An 18,816-nucleotide genomic window follows, 5' to 3' on the forward strand; every position below is an offset into this window, starting at 1 on the left:
TGATAGATATTATTTACCTATAAAAAATAGTTGTTAGGACTAATTTGTTTTCTTCTTTTAAAATATCTAATTTTTATATTATTGGTTTAACAGTAATTATATTTTTAAAATTTAGTAACAAGCAAAGAAAAAAGATAAGAATTTTTAAATAAAAGAATGATCAACAATTTGAATTGTTATAATAGCTAATATCTGCTGAGTACCTACCATGCACCAGGTACCATTCTAAGCAATTTATATGTATTAATTCATAAACACTTCACAATAGTACTATATGATAGATACTATCATTTTAAGGGAAATTGAAATTAACAGAAATGAGATCTGACTCAATACTACAGGTTGTGAAAATTAAGAGTTATTTTTTTTAAATGACAACTTTTTTAATGAATTATATTATGATCAAACAACCATCAAACACACTAAGAAGAAACCATAGGGGGAATTACAATAAATAAAAGTTAACAGCTCTTACTTGATTAATTTCACTTTGGAGTTGTAATCCATGCTGTTCCTTTTCTTCTCTCTGTTGTTGTAGCTGTTTAAACTCTGCCTTAAGATGCTGGTACTTGGTCTCCACTTCTGATAATTCTTCTTTGAGCTTCTGAGTAGCCTCTCCCTTTTCACCTAGCTCTGCCTGTATTCTCTGCAGTGAGGTTTCAGATGCAGATAACCTTGACTGAAGCTGTTGACAATCTAGGTCTTTTTGATGAAGGCTTGCTTGTATATTCTTTTTACTCATACATTCTTCATTATGTTTCTCCTCTAACTGAGTATAGTCCAGTTCTTTCTTCTGCAACTTTTCAGTCAAGTTCTGAAATAACAATTTAACAATTTTTTTCTTTTCCTAATATTTTCTTTTCCTTTCCTAATATTTTTAATTATTCTAATTATTCAAATAATCTTTAGAGCAATATCATTTCCTACTAAATGTTTTAGTAAATATTATAATATAAACAGTAAAAATATTTTAATAGAGAAGAATTAAATTGTTATATACTAACTTATGATTTTATTACTGGTCTACTTGACTAAGCTCTATTAATATAAATTAATATAATTTAAGAATTACCAACAAAATTTTGACATAAAATGAAAACACTAAAATCTACTAACTAGATTCTTTAGGCTATGCAACATATTTATAATCTCCCATTTGAGTTAAAAATTGAAACTACCCCTCTATTATCAAAAATTACTTTAAGTAACAATATGGTAATTCTGATTTTTGGCTTTGCAATTTCATAATTGGTAAGAGCTTTAGCAATAACAATACCATTTACTGCTCTAGTATGCCTGATTCTACTGATTCCTCATTTTTGCTCTTCTTGACAAACATCATTTTTAAGAGTCACAAGTTTAAGACTTACTCAAATTTCTTTCTAGGTGTGTAAAACAGTGATCTAAAAATATCACTTACCTGCCTTATATTTGTTATTTTACTCAATGCTATCAAGTACAAAATATAAAAATGACACCTCCAATCAAAGATCTGGATCAACCAGCCTAATCAAATGTTAAAGTCTAGGCTCAGTGGAGTTTTTACTACTAATATTGAACATTTTTAGTCAAGATATTTACACACAAGATACGGATCAGAATTTTGACTCAACTCTGTAAGAAAGATAGCCAGGAAAAGAAGCCACTATAAGCACCTGATGAGTCAATCATGGACATTTATTATACTCATTTTTATATACAGTGTGCTAGAAGGGGATAATACAGAAATAGTGGAGGGCAAGCAAAACTTCTGGCCTTTAAACAGACTATAATCTAAATGAAACACATTTAAAAATTTTTTTCTAAGTTAAAACATAATGCACAAACAAACATAGATTAATACAAAAGCTGTGTTAAATTTCTCAAGTGCACAATTTTTTTTTAAATGAAAAGAGCAAAGTCAGGTGGGGCTAACTAGTAAGTTAAAATCACCTGAAAACAAAGTTTGAATTTGGTAAAGTAGTGAGAGGAGTTAAGAACAAGGTATATATACATGACTCATGCTATCTGCTCTATACAAAAAGACACAAACGAAAAGACAAACAAGTTGCAAGAGGGGACACAGGGGAGTAATAAGTTTAGATAATAGAGTGGGAAAGGCAGCAGTAATGGTGCTTAAACACGTGTCTGAGAAAAAGTTCATTAATGTAAATTACCAAGTATAAATATACTATAGAAAAAGCAGTGTCAAAAAGATATCAGTATATGTAAGAAAGACAAAGTGGGAGACAAAGTAAAAAGAGCACCCGGAAGTTTTCAGCAAAATTAGCAAAGAAATGTGTCTTGACTGACCAACAGACACAGAACAAAAGAGGTAGAGCCAAAAGACTAGAGAAAAAAATAATAATTTTGAGTCAAACTACTTGTTAGGAAAGTTCTCTTTTTATAAACATTTTTTTGTCTTACTCGTTAGTAACTCCACACCTTTCTTGACTTGATTTCATACTTTTTCTTTTAAGAAAATAGTATTTATTTTAGAATTCATAAGCTAAATTAAGTCTATTCATTGATCATTATAAATGCCTTGCATCTTTTCAAAGAAAATTCTAAGTTACTAAATTTTATGAATGCAACCATGCTCACAAATACTTGGGTGGGATATAATTTTAAAACATGCTACAAAAATTAAGTCTAGTAGTGAGGTAGTGAGCCTTCCTCATAGGCTTACTCATAAAGTGCCCAAGTAATCCTACTAGTTCTATACATAAAGGACCCCTCAGACAGCTTTACTCTTTAAGAAGCAAAAATACATTACAACCATTCACTTTAAAATTCACTTATCCTAAAAAATTAATCAAAATATTCCTGCTTTATTGCACAGATGAGATAATTAAATTTTATTTAAAAGAACCTAAAACACTTTCTTTTTAAATAACCTAATCCACTCACATTATATATTTTTTTATATGCAAAAGGCTTACTATATCTAGTATCACAAACTGTTTATCCTTATTATGGTCTTCTCATGGAATCTGAAGCAAAAAGTCTAGTGAATATATGGTTTTTGAAGATTGATTTTTTTAAGTACAGTAGAATCCATTAAAGAAAACAGTAATTGCATTTTCACTTCTCCATATTAATCCTTACAACAAAAGATGTTATAGACATTATCATCCCCATTCTGTGGATGAAGAAGCTAAAGCTGAAAGAACCTGATATGACTTGGCCAGGTAGCAGAGTCACATATGATGACTCTAAGTCCAATAAAGTTTTCACAACACAATTCAGACACTCCATGAGTCAATTCAGGCTTCCCAAAGCATACACTATTCAAGTTTAAATTATAAAATGAATGTCAAGCTTAACTCATAACATAATTATCATTTTAGTAAGCAAAATTCTTTCCTTCCGAATGTCCAGTCCTCTTTTGACTTCCTCACCAATTGTTCTTTCAACATATTTCCTTACAGAGACAATTTCCCTGTATTAGACTCTGTTATTCACTTGTTACTAGCCCAGGTAATGAGAAGAAATGCAAAAACAATGGCATTTTTTATTGCTTGATAGCTTACAAAGTGGTCTCAAGGATCTCATCTCGTTTGTTCCTCGAAACAGCTTTGTGAGAAAGAACAAACTGAACTACTTGTATCTATCCAACATCTTATATTTTGTGCTCTTACATGTCCCCATGCCTTCTGTATCTAGCTCTCAAAATGAAATGCCATTAAGCCCTCTGCCATGTGACATGCTCCTAAGCATCCTTAAAGACTAAGCTAAAGGGACTTCCCTAGTGGTGCAGTGGTTAAGAATCCGCCTGCCAATTCAGGGGACATGGGTTCAATCCCTGGTGCAGGAAGCTCCCACATGCTGCGGAGCAACTACGCCCGCGCCCGTGCGCCACTACTGAGATTGCGCTCCAAGAGCCCGTGCTCCGCAACCAGAAGCCACCTCAGTGAGAAGCCCGTGCACCGCAACAAAGAGCAGACACCGTGCACCACAACTAGAGAAAGCCCACACACAGCAACGACGACCCAACACAGCCAAAAATTAATTAATTATTTAATTTAAAAAAAAAAAAAAAAACAAGAGTAAGCTAAAAAGTTATGTCTTCAACAAGAGTCTTTCCTGATTTACTAGGTAGTAAGTTAGGAAAACATCCACCTTGGTCCTGACTCAACTCTGCATCACAAAACTTACAGTAAATAAAAACAGTAACAACAGGGCTTCCCTGGTGGCACAGTGGTTGAGAGTCCGCCTGCCAATGCAGGGGACACGGGTTCGTGCCCCAGTCCGGGAAGATCCCACATGCCGCGGAGCGGCTGGGCCCGTGACCCATGGCCGCTGAGCCTGCGCGTCCGGAGCCTGTGCTCCGCAACGGGAGAGGCCACAACAGTGAGAGGCCCGTGTACCGAAAAAAAAAAAAACAGTAACAACAAACATTCACTGAGGTGCTTACTCTAAGCCAGGCAGTGGTCTAAGCACATCAACATCTATTAATTTTTTTAATACTCATATCAATCCTAAGAGGCAAATAAGTATAACAGTACTTCTTAGCAGAAGAGGAAAGAGACTTTGAGAGGCTCTGGGTTACAGCCAGTCAGTGACAAAGCTGGGATTTAAACATGCCTTTCACCACTGTACTATGCTGTTCACCTCAATATACCACTTTGCAATACAGTGGTAATACACAGCAATACAACTACTTGCCATATCTGGCTTCTGCTTTGGCCTATGAACATCTTAACACTGAGACTGTGGGAAAGCGGAGAGCAATGAAGGATGGAAAATGGGTAAGAGGTGAGACCTAAAAAATAACTCAGTCTCTTACAATGACCTATATTGATCATATTAGTAGCTTTAAATAAGCATATGATTTTGTTCAGAATTTATATGGAAATAGTTAATTAAATTGAGCTGCAGGATTTTGTTTAAATGTCAGCATATGATTCTTATTAGAAACCAAAAAGGAAATTTCTTCAAGATTCCTGGCTTGTTTTTAAGTTTTCAAAGCCAGTGATTAAAAAACACTGGTTTAATGCTGAAAATCTTGACATTAACACAAAAGTAACTATTTTTTCAATTCATTATATTTTATAATGTTATCTATCCACCTTGATGCTGCCTATGACCCACAAAAGCTGCCCAAGGCATTTCATTAATAGCCTTCAAAAGACCAGGCACAGAGATTTCCAAATTCATAACACTTGGATATCACCACTGTCAACAACCATGGTTTTTGCCAAGGACTTGGGTGAGGAGAGGTGGCGGAGCAAGGATAATAAAAAAAAGGTAGATGCACATGTGTGCTTGCTCTAACCAGTGGAAAAAATCCTAAACAGGAAAACACTTTGAAAAAAATTTTGAAGTCTTACTTATGTAAAGATTATTAAGATTAGTAGAAAATCCTATTATTCCCTAATCAAAAATATCCTAATTTTACCACACTAAACCGTCTTGAGTCCATGTATTATTCATAAAAAAAAACATAGTACTTCCTTTAATAGTGTGAATGTATATATGCATGTGTGAATATATATATATATATATATATACACACACAATCTGTGCTTCATTAGCCCTTATTAATAGTTTAATGTTTCAAAAATACAAAATAAATTACACTGAACATAAACATAAACATCCGTTGTGTGTACACCTCTGGTAAATTTCCAAGAGGTAGAAGGTCAACTCTGAGCTCAAAGAAATTAAAAATCAAACTGAGGAACAAAGATAAAACTAGAGTATATGTGGAAGTTTTCTACATATAGCTTGACAGGAGGGGAAAAAAGGGGGTAGGGAGACACAGAGGTTTTCATAAAACTTAAAAAAGATTAAATTTTAAAAACCAGTCAGCACCAGGAGTATACAGAAAAATGGACAATGGTAAACTGGTATAATTACTCTGGAAAATAGTTCGGGATCATCTAGTAAATTTGATTATGTATATAGCCTATAACCCAGCAATTTCACGTGAGACTACGTAACAGAGAAATTCTTACACAAATGCATGAGATTTGTATGTGAATATTCATAGCCACAATATTTGAAATAGCAAGAAAAAAGAAAAACTGTGAAAAAATAGGAAGTATATTTGGGTCACTTCTGCTGCATACCAAATAATATAACTGTCATACAGAAGAGCATTTATGTGATTGAATTATAAACTGAGCTAGTTGCTTTTTTCCATGAAACACCATTTTTAAGAATGACAGACAAACTATGACTATTCAGATTTGGGGAGGAAGAAAATCTGTCACTTCAAAGGATAGAACTGATAGTATTGGTTGCCAATGATAAAATTCAAGCTTCCAAATGAAGCTCAGAATTTTCGAAAACTTGTACCCACCACCATGAGCTTGACACTTCCTCATAGCTATAAAGTATTCTAAGATTGATGGTGATATTGACAAATGTGATTAGTTTTATATTGTACAATGAAATGTGTCAATATTGGGGGAAAAAATCTGCATAACTCAGTGAACCAATATTTTCCACATGACTAATGCATAATGTTACAAAATCATGCACAGGAAAGACCCATTCAAAAGGCAAGACAGAGGAAAAAATTTTATTGTTACAAAGTACAAAAACTGCATTACTATGGTTTCAGATTCTACACTGTAATTAACTTTTGAGAAACTATACTTTAGTTTCAGTATAATATCAAATAAAAATAGCTACAATTATCTGAAAAGGCTATTAAGATAGTCCTCCCTTTTCCAACTACACATCTGTGAGACTAAATTTTCTTCACACGCTTCAAACACATCACAACAGATTAAATGTAAAAGCACATGAGAATTAAGTAAGTCATTAAAGCAAAGCCAACAAATTCACCATACCTTTGAGTAAAAAGATTTAATAACTTCCTATTCCTCCACCACCAAAAAAGTAAAGACATGGAGAAAAAAAAGTATTGATACCAATACCTGACCTATCCCAAAACTAAATATTATCTGTTGCTCATCTTTAAAGAACCAAGGCGGAAAATATTAACATTACAGAATACAGAATAAGAACAAAGTTGGAGGTCTCATACTTTCTGATTTCAGAACTTATTGAAACATACAGTAGTCAAAACAATGTGGCACTGGCATAAAGAAAGACATATAGACCAACAGAGGACGACTAGAGAGCCCAGAAATAAACACTCATGTACATGGTCAAATGATTTTCAACAAGGGCTCCAGGACTTTCAATAGGAAAAGGACAGTCCTTTCAACAAATGGTGCTGGGAAAACTGGATTTCCATATGCAAAAGAATGAAACTGGACCCTTACCTTACACTATAAAAAAATTAATTCAAAATGAGTCAAAGACCTAAAACTATAAAACTATTAGAAGAAAACATAGGTGAAAAGCTTCATGACGCTGAACTTAGCAATGATTTCTTGGATATGGCACCAAAAGCATAGCAACAACAAAAAAAAATTGATAAACTGAATTCTCTCAAATTTAAAACTTCTGTGCATCAAAGGTGTGATACTGTAAAATATACATTTGGTCTTGGTCCCCATTTCTGGAACCAGGCACCTAAAGCCCCAGGAATTCCCTATGTGATAAGAGCAATAAAGATATCCTTTGTTATTCCTAACAAGCCCCTTTCAACCACCTATGAGTTCGTATTAATGAGGTGATTTTTTAGAAAGCCCTAAGGATGGGGGTTGGTTGCCAGGGGAACCAACCTTGAAGAAAGGGTTAGAACTTTCAGTCCCACCCTGACCTCCAGGGAGGGAAGAGGGGCTAAAGGGGCTAAAGGTTGAATTAATCATCAGTGGTCAATGATTTAATCAATCATATCCGTGTAGGAAGGAAAGGGTTTTGAGAGACTCTGAGTTGGTGAACACGTGGAGAGCACCCAGAGAAAGCATGGAAGTTTCAAACCCTTTCACACATATCTCACCCTATGCATCTCTTCCATCTCACTGTTCTTATGTTATGGTCATCTATAATAAGCCAGTAATCTAGTAAGTAAAATGTCTTCCCAAATTCTGTGAGTTACTCTAGCAAATTAATCACACCGAAGGCAGGGGATTGGGAACCTCCCATTTATAGCCAGTTGGTCAGAAGTACAAGTAACAAGCTGGACTTTCAATTGGTGTCTGAATTGGGATGTGTGGCGGAGGTGGGGTTGGGGTGCTCAGGCAGCCCTGCAGGACTGCACCCTTCATCTGTGGAATCTGATGCTAGCTCCAGGTAAGCAGTGTAAGAACTGAGCTAAACTGTAGGACACCCAGCTGGTGTTGAGAACTGTTAATATACGGAACACCCTCACATCTGATGTCAGAAGTGAAGGTGCAGTACAGTATTGAGAGTAGAGACACACAGGAGAGTTTTTCCTTTATAAAAAGACACAATCAACAGAGTGAAAAGGCAACCTAAGAGGAAATATTTGCAAATCATATATCTGATAAGGGGTTAATATCAAAAACATATAAAGAATTCCTACAATTCAACACAAAAACACAAACAATCCAAAGAAAATTACATAGCCAACAAGCATATGAAAAGATGATCAACCTCCTAATCATTAGGGAAATGCAAATCAACCATGAGGAGATACCACCTTAACACTCAAAAAAACAGAAATAAAAATCACAGAAAATAACAAATGTTGGCAAGGATGTGAAGAAACTGTTGAATCCCTGTGCACTGTTGATGGGAATTTAAAACGATTCAGCCACTATGGAAAACAGTATGGTGATGTCTTCAAAAAACTGAACATAGAATTACCAGTACGATCCAGCAATTCCAATTCTGGGTATCTACCCAAAAAAAAAAAGAAAGCAGGATCACAAATAGATATTTGTATACCCATGTTGAAAGCAGCACTATTGACAATAGAACTAGCCAAAAGAAGGAAGCAACAGATGCTAGATAATACAATATATACATACAATATTATAGAACCTTAAAAAGGCAGGAACATGAATGAACCTTGAGGACATTATCCTATGTGGAATAAGCCAAACACAACAAGAGAAATACTGTATGATTCCACTCACATGAGTTACTTAGAATAGGAAATTAATAGATATAGAAAGTAGAAGGGGTTTGGGGCAGGGGAGACAGTGAATGGGGAGCTGTTTAGTGAGTGTTGAGTTGTAGTTTTGCAAGATGAAAAGACTTCTGAAATTGGTTGCATAACAATGTGAATGTAAATAACACTTAAAAAAAAAAAACCCACACAGAACAAGTCATACTGTACTGTGCCAATATATAAATAACATACACAAGATTGAAGTTTAAGATCTATAAAATCAATTCACCATTATATGTAGTTTTTAAACTCTTACCTGATTTTTTTGTGTTAATTCATGAACGGAACTTTTAAGTTTTTGTAGTTCCTGCACATACACAGCAACTTCCTGGGGGCCTTTGGCAAGTTCACTCCTCAGCTGGTTTATTGTGGCCTAAAAGGAAAAAAAAAAAAAAATTAGAGCAAACTAAAATGAAAAAGGAAATGGAAGCATCCAAAGGTTTTCAGATTACATAGATTTTTGTCATTGTTGTTGAACTGAAATAACTCGGAAATTTCAACCCGATTCTTTATCTTACCAGCCCTACATCTTTTCTGGCTGAAAATTAATTTTTAAAATTTATCCAAAATATACTTCATTTATTTAATAATACATGAAATGAAAAGTTGACATGTGTCTGAAGTAAGCACCAAACTGCAAACTTGAATTTACTGGCTGTAAATTCTATACTTTAATCCTCCTGAATTTAAAAAGGATATGCGGGCTTCCCTGGTGGTGCAGTGGTTGAGAGTCCGCCTGCCGATGCAGCGGACATGGGTCCGTGCCTCGGTCTGGGAAGATCCCACATGCCACGAAGCGGCTGGGCCCGTGAGTCATGGCCACTGAGCCTGCGTGTCCGGAGCCTGTGCTCCACAACGGGAGAGGCCACAACAGTGAGAGGCCCGCGTACCGCAAAAAAATATAAAAATAAAAATAAATAAATAAATAAAAAGGATATGCAAGTTATGCCTATATTTTCTCCCAGTTTCTGTGCACAGCCTTTTTTTTTTTTTACTTCAAAATCATGTTAAATGCAACATCCAACATAGAATTACCTTTGAAAGTGGTGAATCACATTTTGGACTGTAATGGAAAGTATTTGTCCAAAGAAGTTATCAAACAGAAGCTATATATAGTTTTATTAACCTGGATCACTCTATGATCATGAAGAATAGCTGGGTATGAATTTGCTTTAATGCATTTAATATTGTTTAAATGAAAATTAATGTCTACTATGAAAACAATGGTTTAATTGTTTAATAAATAAGGTAAGAGAAAGATAAGCAAAGAGCCTGGAAATACAAGCTTCCGATACATGAAAGCTTCAAGCACTAGAGAGAGACTAAGTACTGCCTTTTAAGTATGGTTTCCTACAAGTGATATTAACAGAACTTTTACATTTCTAATACTGCTTACTGGCTTTACTTTTTACATTCTTAACGTTACGATTATTTTCATTGCCTATATTCTTCATCAATAAATAAACTATAATATGAATACAATAAATTTCTTAATTTTTTTAAATGAACACGTTGGCAGTTACATATATCATATATTACAAGTGAGTATTTTCATCTTCAAGGAAAAAATCTTAGAAGGCTACTAATTTATTGTGACAATAATGCCAAGTGATCTTTTGCTACTTCTTTTGGAAAGGCTTCCAGAATGTGTGGCCCTTTTTTGTTTTTGTTTTGCACTACGCAGGCCTCTCACTGTTGTGGCCTCTCCCGTTGCAGAGCACAGGCTCCGGACGCGCAGGCTCAGCGGCCATGGGTCACGGGCCCAGCCGCTCCGCGGCATGTGGGATCCTCCTGGACCAGGGCACGAACCCGTGTCCCCTGCATCGGCAGGCGGACTCTCAACCACTGCGCCACCAGGGAAGCCCTGTGGCCCTTTTTTTTTTGTTAAAGGATTCTCATTATAATAAAACCAAATCCACTGTGGATGAAGGTATAAGGATAATGGATGCAGGTATAAAGTTTTAGAAACTAGTAAACAAGGTAACTGAACTGAATGATCAAGCACTTGGGCTTATTTTAATAACCATAAATTAATGAAACTAGTTTTTTGAGTGCTTTCCAAACTGGTTTAAAGTCAATAAAAAGAGGTTTCAATAATGTTTTGGGGAATGACAGCATGTCTGAGATATGTTTATGACCTGATTTTTTAAGGAAAACATGTATATAAAATATACCTCAGGGCTTCCCTGGTGGCGCAGTGGTTGAGAGTCCGCCTGCCGATGCAGGGGACACAGGTTCGTGCCCCGGTCTGGGAGGATCCCACATGCCACGGAGCGGCTGGGCCCGTGACCCACGGCCGCTGAGCGGGCGCGTCCGGAGCCTGTGCTCCGCAGCGGGAGAGGCCATAACAGTGAGAGGCCCGCATACCACACACAAAAAATTAAATATATATATATATATATACTTCAAAGAAGAAAATGTTTAAATATTCATGTGTTTTTAACTGTGTTCAAGTAAAAAGTGTATCCTAAACACTTTCTGTCTTGAACTGGTCATGTAACGTTGAAATGGATATAGGTATTGGAAGTTTGTTTCAATTTGCTATGTCTAACAACTTTGAATCTCAGAATCACTTTCTATTAGCAATATTATGGATATTAATAAAAATATTAGGAACAATCCAGCCACTTTAAATTAGTATGTTTTAATCATGTAGTACAAATGCCTACTTATCACACAGGAAAATAAATTATCGTATTTAAATCCCTACTTCTAACTGTTTCAAAGGAATTACTAGAATATCTCACACATAATAAACAGAAATAAGTAACAGTGTACTAAAATGCAAATTTTGAGTATATTTCATTAAAATACCATGATTCCACATTAAAGTTTATAAGATACAGTTAGCCACGTGTAACATCTATCTAGTATCTATCTTGCTGATAAATGCCAACATATAAAAGGAACTAAACAAAGAAAATGTAAAGCAAATGTATCCAAAATTATTTTGTTATATCTTATACCTTTTAGATACAGTAACATAAATAATTTTATAATGTATCCTTCGTACACTAAATATGTATATGTTTTTAAACTAGAATTTTTTAAAATATAAAAGCAAGCATTTAAAATTTTTCACTTTACTCAAGGGGGGAAAAAAGAAAGATGTGGGAAAAGTATACACCTAAAGCTACATTTTAGTTATGGGGAAGGGGAGGAACAGAAGTGAATTATAGGACACTTTCACTCTCTCTACTGCACAGTATGAGTCGTTTTAATTTTGACAGTGATCATATGTTTCTGTTTAAAAAAAATAAAGACTGAAGAAAGACAAAATTTCAAAGGAAATAAATATTCACTATAGCAACATCACTATGGGTGAAATTCAAAAAGAAGGTTCTTAAAGTCACACAGACAGTCCTCACTAGTTAATAGTACAAGCTCATCTGTGCCTAGAAATCTTTAGCACTTGCACTTCCTGGGAATGCTGCTCCCAATTCTTCACCCTGCTTCTTGCTTACTTCATTCTTCTCCCATGTATCCTCTTTGAGGATACCTTCCCTGATCATTCTATCTAAAATTGTCCCACGTTATTGCCAGCCCCACTACTGTCCATATCCTGCTTTGTTTTTCTATATAGCACTTAGCATTAACTGACTTCCTATCATGATTTGGTTTACTTATGTATTATTTGGTTTCCACAAAGGAACATAAGCTTTATGAGAGCAGGCACTGTATCTTATTCACTGTTGTATTCCCCACATGTAAAATAGTTGCTGACACTCAGGCATTCAAAAAATACTCACTAAAGGGATGAGTGATTCTATCTCCAAGAAGTTACAAGATATTTGTACAAAAGGAAACAGTATATAAGACCCGATAAAATAGTTTGCATTTCCTTGAAGCCACGTTATTGAATTTAACATCAAATTTTTACTAAAAAATTTTAAATTACAAAATAATTAAGGAAAAATATTTTGCGCAAACCTCCTGCTAGTGCTTTAAGATTATAATTATTGTCCTAATATTCTACTAGTTTTAGTAAATAATCATTTTAAAGATGGTTAAAAATTTGCTTGATTAATAAAACAAAAATGAGCATATGTTTGAAGTTCTGAGATTGCCTTAAAACACAAAATTGCCATATGGTGCTAGAAGGTGCTATTAAAAGTAGTACTAATATTAAAAGCCTTCCAAAAACACATTACCTCAAGTTTAAGCATCTCCATTAGAAAGCAGAAAAAAATAAAATAAAATGATGGATGAAAGGTGGAAGACAAGACTGACAAAAGTACACATTGAACATACAATAAAAATCCAAACACACCTCTAAATCTGATCTCTTATACTAGCTTACCTTGAAATGATAATTAAATGCCCTCTTTAGTAACTATGCATGAGTGTAATCATACTTATTCCATCTCTTTATAACCTTTTTAGCTTTAAACATTGGGATTCAAATAAGTATATTTGGGGCTTCCCTGGTGGCGCAGTGGTTGAGAGTCTGCCTGCCGATGCAGGGAATACAGGTTCATGTCCTGGTCCGGGAAGATCCCACATGCTGCGGAGCGGCTGGGCCCATAAGCCATGGCCGCTGAGCCTGCGCGTCCGGAGCCTGTGCTCCGCAACGGGAGAGGCCACAACAGTGAGAGGCCCACGTACCGCAAAAAAGAAAAATTAAAAAAAAAAAAAAAGTATATTTGGAATACAAATAAAATTCTTAAAAAATCATTTCCATTAAAGACAACACCAAATATAAGTTGATTACAGCTTTGATATATTTAATAATGTAGATTTTTAGGAATAATCCTTTTATTAACCTTAATTTCTGATCTAAAGAAAAGCTATTTAAAAAGTACTTTTAAATGCTTTAGAATGAGTTATTTTTCTATATGCCTTCAAAATATCTAGATTTTTAAAATGTCAATGAATTCACAAGTTATATTTTTTTATTTTGTTTTGTTTTTTTGCAGTACGCGGGCCTCTCACTGTTGCGGCCTCTCCCGTTGCGGAGCATAGGCTCCGGACGCACAGGCTCAGCGGCCATGGCTCACGGGCCCAGCCGCTCCGTGGCATGTGGGATCTTCCCAGACCGGGGCACGAACCCGCGTCCCCTGCATCGGCAGGCAGACTCTCAACCACTGCGCCACCAGGGAAGCCCCATAAGTTATATCTTTAATGAAAGGAATGGAACACATTTAACAATGTATAATACCAGATTGTATATCTTGAGTCTCAACTAGAAATACCAAACAAATCATTACATTTTTAGTTTCTTTAATTCCTTTTACTGTTTTGTTTCTGATTCCAATGTTTTAGGTTCAGTAAAGCAGTAATATACAAAATAGGTTTTTTTCTATTAAGTTCAAGTTATATAATTCACTAACACACTTAACTGCGGATAAATAGAAATGAATTTTAATAAATTAATAAAATACATGCCGTTTTTCAAGGAGTAAGCAGAAGTTAAAAACAGTTATAAACAAATAAATGAGATGGAATATTTAGACAGTAATTTTTTTTCATATGGAAATGGTATTAGACACAACTCAGAAGTATTTTAAGCTATACTCAATACAAATATACAATATGTCAAGATATAAAAAGTAATAAAAATAAGTATTAGATCAAGATTAATAGCACAAATTTACTTCTAAGGCAATCACCAGACCACCTAAAATGGGAAATAACATGATATAGAAAGAACACGAGTTTCAGAGAGAACTTGAGTTCTAATCCAAGCTTCTTTATGTTAGGTGCATGACCTTGAACAAGTTATTTAACCTCATTGAGCCCAGATTCCTTAAATATAAAACAAACTTAATACTTAACTTACAGGGTTAAAAGAAATTTCTACTCAAGCATTATTTGGATGGGATTTTACCTCATGAGACTTCTTTGATTCAGCCTCTCCTTGATTACACATTAGGAGCTTTTTATTGGCTTTGATAAATTCATGAACTCCCTGGAATTATTTGAAAATTTGTGGTACTATGTGTCATTGGGCTACAAAGATCACTTTTGGGAAATCTGCACCTGAAGTTCATAAACTTTAAAGTCTGAAATGTTAAGCATCATAAAGCCTCACATGCCTATGCATGTTGTACCCATAAACTTTCACCATTCCTCCACTGATAAGATATAGGAGGAACTAAAATAAAGGTTGACATGGGTTATCTATAATATTTATACTCCACAGCTCATTAATAAGTTACTAATTATGAATAGAGTGGCTTTTAGATCACCAGCTGAAAAACTCTAAGAAAGAGATGCAAGTTGAAATGTCACTGTAACTTAACTTTTTAAACTGAAAACATGAAAAACAGAGGTCCAAATCATATATGGGAGCTTAAGAACTACACATAGTACTAGTTATAAGAAAATACCTCCTATGATACAGTAGGAAGGACAAAGGCATTTTTAAGCAAATATATTTACTACACATCCTAGAGTTTGTCATATGCTGACATAATTATATAAGGGATTTACAGGCCAAAGTCATGCAAGAAATAGTAAAAGAAACTGAGAATGTTTATCCTGGAAGAGAAAAAAACTCAGAGTAAATATGAACAGTCTTCAAATATTTCATGTGGAAAAGAACAATTTATTATGTTTAATTCCTGAGAACTGGAACCAGTGCATATAAATTATAGGGAAACAAATGCCAACTCAATGGAATGGCTGACTTAGGAAGAAATATGCACCCCCTACACCACCTAGCAAGAGTTATAGATCACTTATCAGAGATGCTATAAAGGGAATTCCTGGATGGAGTGTTAGACTAGATGATTTTTATGACTTCTTTCAACCACAAAATTAAATAACTGATAAATGAAAACGAAGTCAAATAGAAAATAAGTCTTAAATACTTTTTCTAAACAACATTGGTTATACAAATGAAGACAATGAAATCATACTTCCTTTACCCCTACCAAATTGAAATAAACTTAATTACTACTTACTGACGAGTCTGGAGCAAATTTAACTTTAAATATAATTTCTATACAATATACATCATTTATTAAACAGAATAATACTCTTGTATGCAAACATTCTTCTCTAAGTCTCTAGCTTCATAGAGCAAAGATTTAAAATATTGACTATCAGACCATATTGACTATATACAAATATTACTCAGACCAGATGAAAGAAAGGCAAATACTGCTTGATAGGTCACTTGGAAAAATCCTGGCTTCACTCAAGAGTGCACACTAAACAAGTTAACATCAATCTCATTTAAGTGCACTAAACTTCATTACCTGTGCGTGAGCATGTTCTGCTTGTAACTTTCTGCATTCATCTTTGAGTTTTTCAGATTCTCTCTCACGTTCCAAAGTCATGTTGTCCATTAGCGTTTGAACTTGGACCAGTTCTTTCTTAAGCACAGCAACATCTTCTATTCCAGGTCTCTGAAGCTGTGAAGCAACACATTTTAATTAAAAATCACAGTGAAACTAGAATAACACACTTTTTTTGTGTGTGTGTGGTACACGGGCCTCTCACTGCTGTGGCCTCTCCCGCTGCGGAGCACAGGCTCCGGACGCGCAGGCTCAGCGGCCATGGCTCACAGGCCCAGGCGCTCCGTGGCATGTGGGATGCCCGAACCCGTGTCCCCTGCATCGGCAGGCAGACTCTCAACCACTGCGCCACCAGGGAAGCCCAACACACTTTTTAAAATAGTTTTACTACTAAGAAATCAAAATAAAACAATCTTTAATATCAATTTCTAGATTCCAAACATCGAACACTGATGTCTTCCCCCAACCATCCTCTCCTTTTCCCGCTCTATCTTATACTTAATAGTATTACCACTCAAGGTACAAAATCACAAATTCACAATTATCCTTAGCGCTTTAATTGCTTTCCTTTCCTTCACAAAGTACACCCACTGGTGATAATAATCACTTGATAAATGCTAAATTCCTTCATTTTTTTATCCTAGGAAACTGGTCAATAACATGAAGAAGGAACAGGTATAAACATAATTTGGGTTTGTTGCAGATTGAATACAGTTGATTCATTTATTCACATATTTCTTGAGTGCTAAATAAAGGACAGAAAGGAGGCAAGGACAGATCCAAAGTTGTTAAGCCTGGGGAGAGTGATGCAAATACATGGTACCAATGACAGAAATACAGTTACAGAGGAAACAGGATGACTTGATGTTATACTTGTTGAATTTGAAATGAAAGCTAGAAATGCAATCAGAAGTATCCTAAAAGTATGAATTTATAAAACTAAAGTTCAAGGGATGGTAAGATCAGAGATGCAAATATGGACACTACTAAAAAAGACACTTGATATTAAGATAGAAACAACAAAAATGTTAATGTCATAAATTATGTGTCATAAAATTCCATTTTTACTTTAAAAATCATATAAAGTATATACGTTTACGTGGTAAAACTAAAGGGAATTTTTTCTTTCCTCCATTCTACTCAAGCTGTACTTCCAAAAATGTTTCATCACTGTATATATTTAATTTTTCAATTTCAAATAAGGTACATTCTAGTAAATGGCTTCTAAATTACCAGTTCAGTCTTTAGATCTTGAATTATAGTTGCTCCTTTGTTTAATTCTTCTGTTAGATGGGCCACTTTTTGTTCAGCAGCTTCTCGAAGACTCCTTTCTTCATCATATTTTGACTTTATATCTAATTAAGGATAGTTACACAAATGACATGACATTAACTCTAGGGAAGAACAGTTTTATAAATTCTTGTATATTCCAGTATATATCTATATATCACTCTAATTCAAATTCACATTCCTTTGATAACCATAAATATATACAAAAAAATTATACTTCTGATTACATTAAATGGTAAACTATTTTTTTTAATTTTTGAATTTTATTTTATTTTTTTATACAGCAGGTTCTTATTAGTCATCAATTTTATACAAATCAGTGTATACATATCAATCCCAATCGCCCGATTCATCCCACCACCACCCCCAACCCCCGCCGCTTTCCCCGCTTGGTGTCCATACGTTTGTTCTCTACATCTTTGTCTCAATTTCTGCCCTGCAAACTGGTTCATCTGTACCATTCTGGGTTCCACATATATGCATTAATATACGATATTTGTTTTTCTCTTTCTGACTTTCTTCACTCTGTATGTCAGTCTCTAGATCCATCCACGTCTCAACAAGTGATCCAATTTCGGTCCTTTTTATGGCTGAGTAATATTCTATTGTATATATGTACCAAACTTCTTTATCCATTCATCTGTCGATCAGCATTTAGGTTGCTATCATGACCTGGCTATTGTAAATAGTGCTGCAATGAACATTGGGGTGCATGTGTCTTTTTGAATTGTGGTTTTCTCTGGGTATATGCCTAGTAGTGGGATTCCTGGATCATATGGTAATTCTATTTTTAGTTTTTTAAGGAACCTCCATACTGTTCTCCATAGTGGCTGTATCAGTTTACGTTCCCACCAACAGTACAAGAGGGTTCCCTTTCCTACACACCCTCTCCAGCATTGGTTGTTTGTAGATTTTCTGATGAAGCCCATTCTAACTGGTGTGAGGTGATACCTCGTTGTAGTTTTGATTTGCATTTCTCTAATAATTCGTGATGTTAAGCAGTTTTTCATGTGCTTCTTGGCCATCTGTATGTCTTCTTTGGAGAAATGTCTATTTAGGTCTTCTGACCATTTTTGGATTGGGTTGTTTGTTTAATATTGAGCTGCATGAGCTGTTTATATGTTTTGAAGATTAATCCTTTGTCTGTTGATATGTTGGCAAATATTTTCTCCCATTCTGAGGGTTGTCTTTTCGTCTTGTTTATGGTTTCCTTTGCTGTGCAAAAGCTTTGAAGTTTCATTAGGTCCCATTTGTTTATTTTTGTTTTTATTTCCATTACTATAGGAGGTGGATCAAAAAAGATGC

The 18,816-nt window shown here is 34.9% G+C and overlaps 1 protein-coding gene across 1 annotated transcript in view; it reads right to left on the reverse strand.

Annotated features, from left to right (window-relative positions):
- Positions 1-18,816, reverse strand: part of EEA1 (early endosome antigen 1) — a gene marked incomplete at its 5' end in the record, with an annotated part of 127,728 nt that overhangs the window by 58,161 nt on the left and 50,751 nt on the right. Inside the window, 4 exons of the mRNA XM_079714243.1 lie at positions 476-814; positions 9,237-9,353; positions 16,183-16,338; positions 17,455-17,576. Of these exons, the coding sequence (XP_079570369.1) occupies positions 476-814; positions 9,237-9,353; positions 16,183-16,338; positions 17,455-17,576 (734 nt within the window). The remainder of the gene's footprint in view (positions 1-475; positions 815-9,236; positions 9,354-16,182; positions 16,339-17,454; positions 17,577-18,816) is intronic.

Source organism: Hyperoodon ampullatus (genome assembly GCF_949752795.1).
Source record: "Hyperoodon ampullatus genome assembly, chromosome: 11".
Classification (NCBI taxonomy): Eukaryota; Metazoa; Chordata; class Mammalia; order Artiodactyla; family Ziphiidae; genus Hyperoodon; species Hyperoodon ampullatus.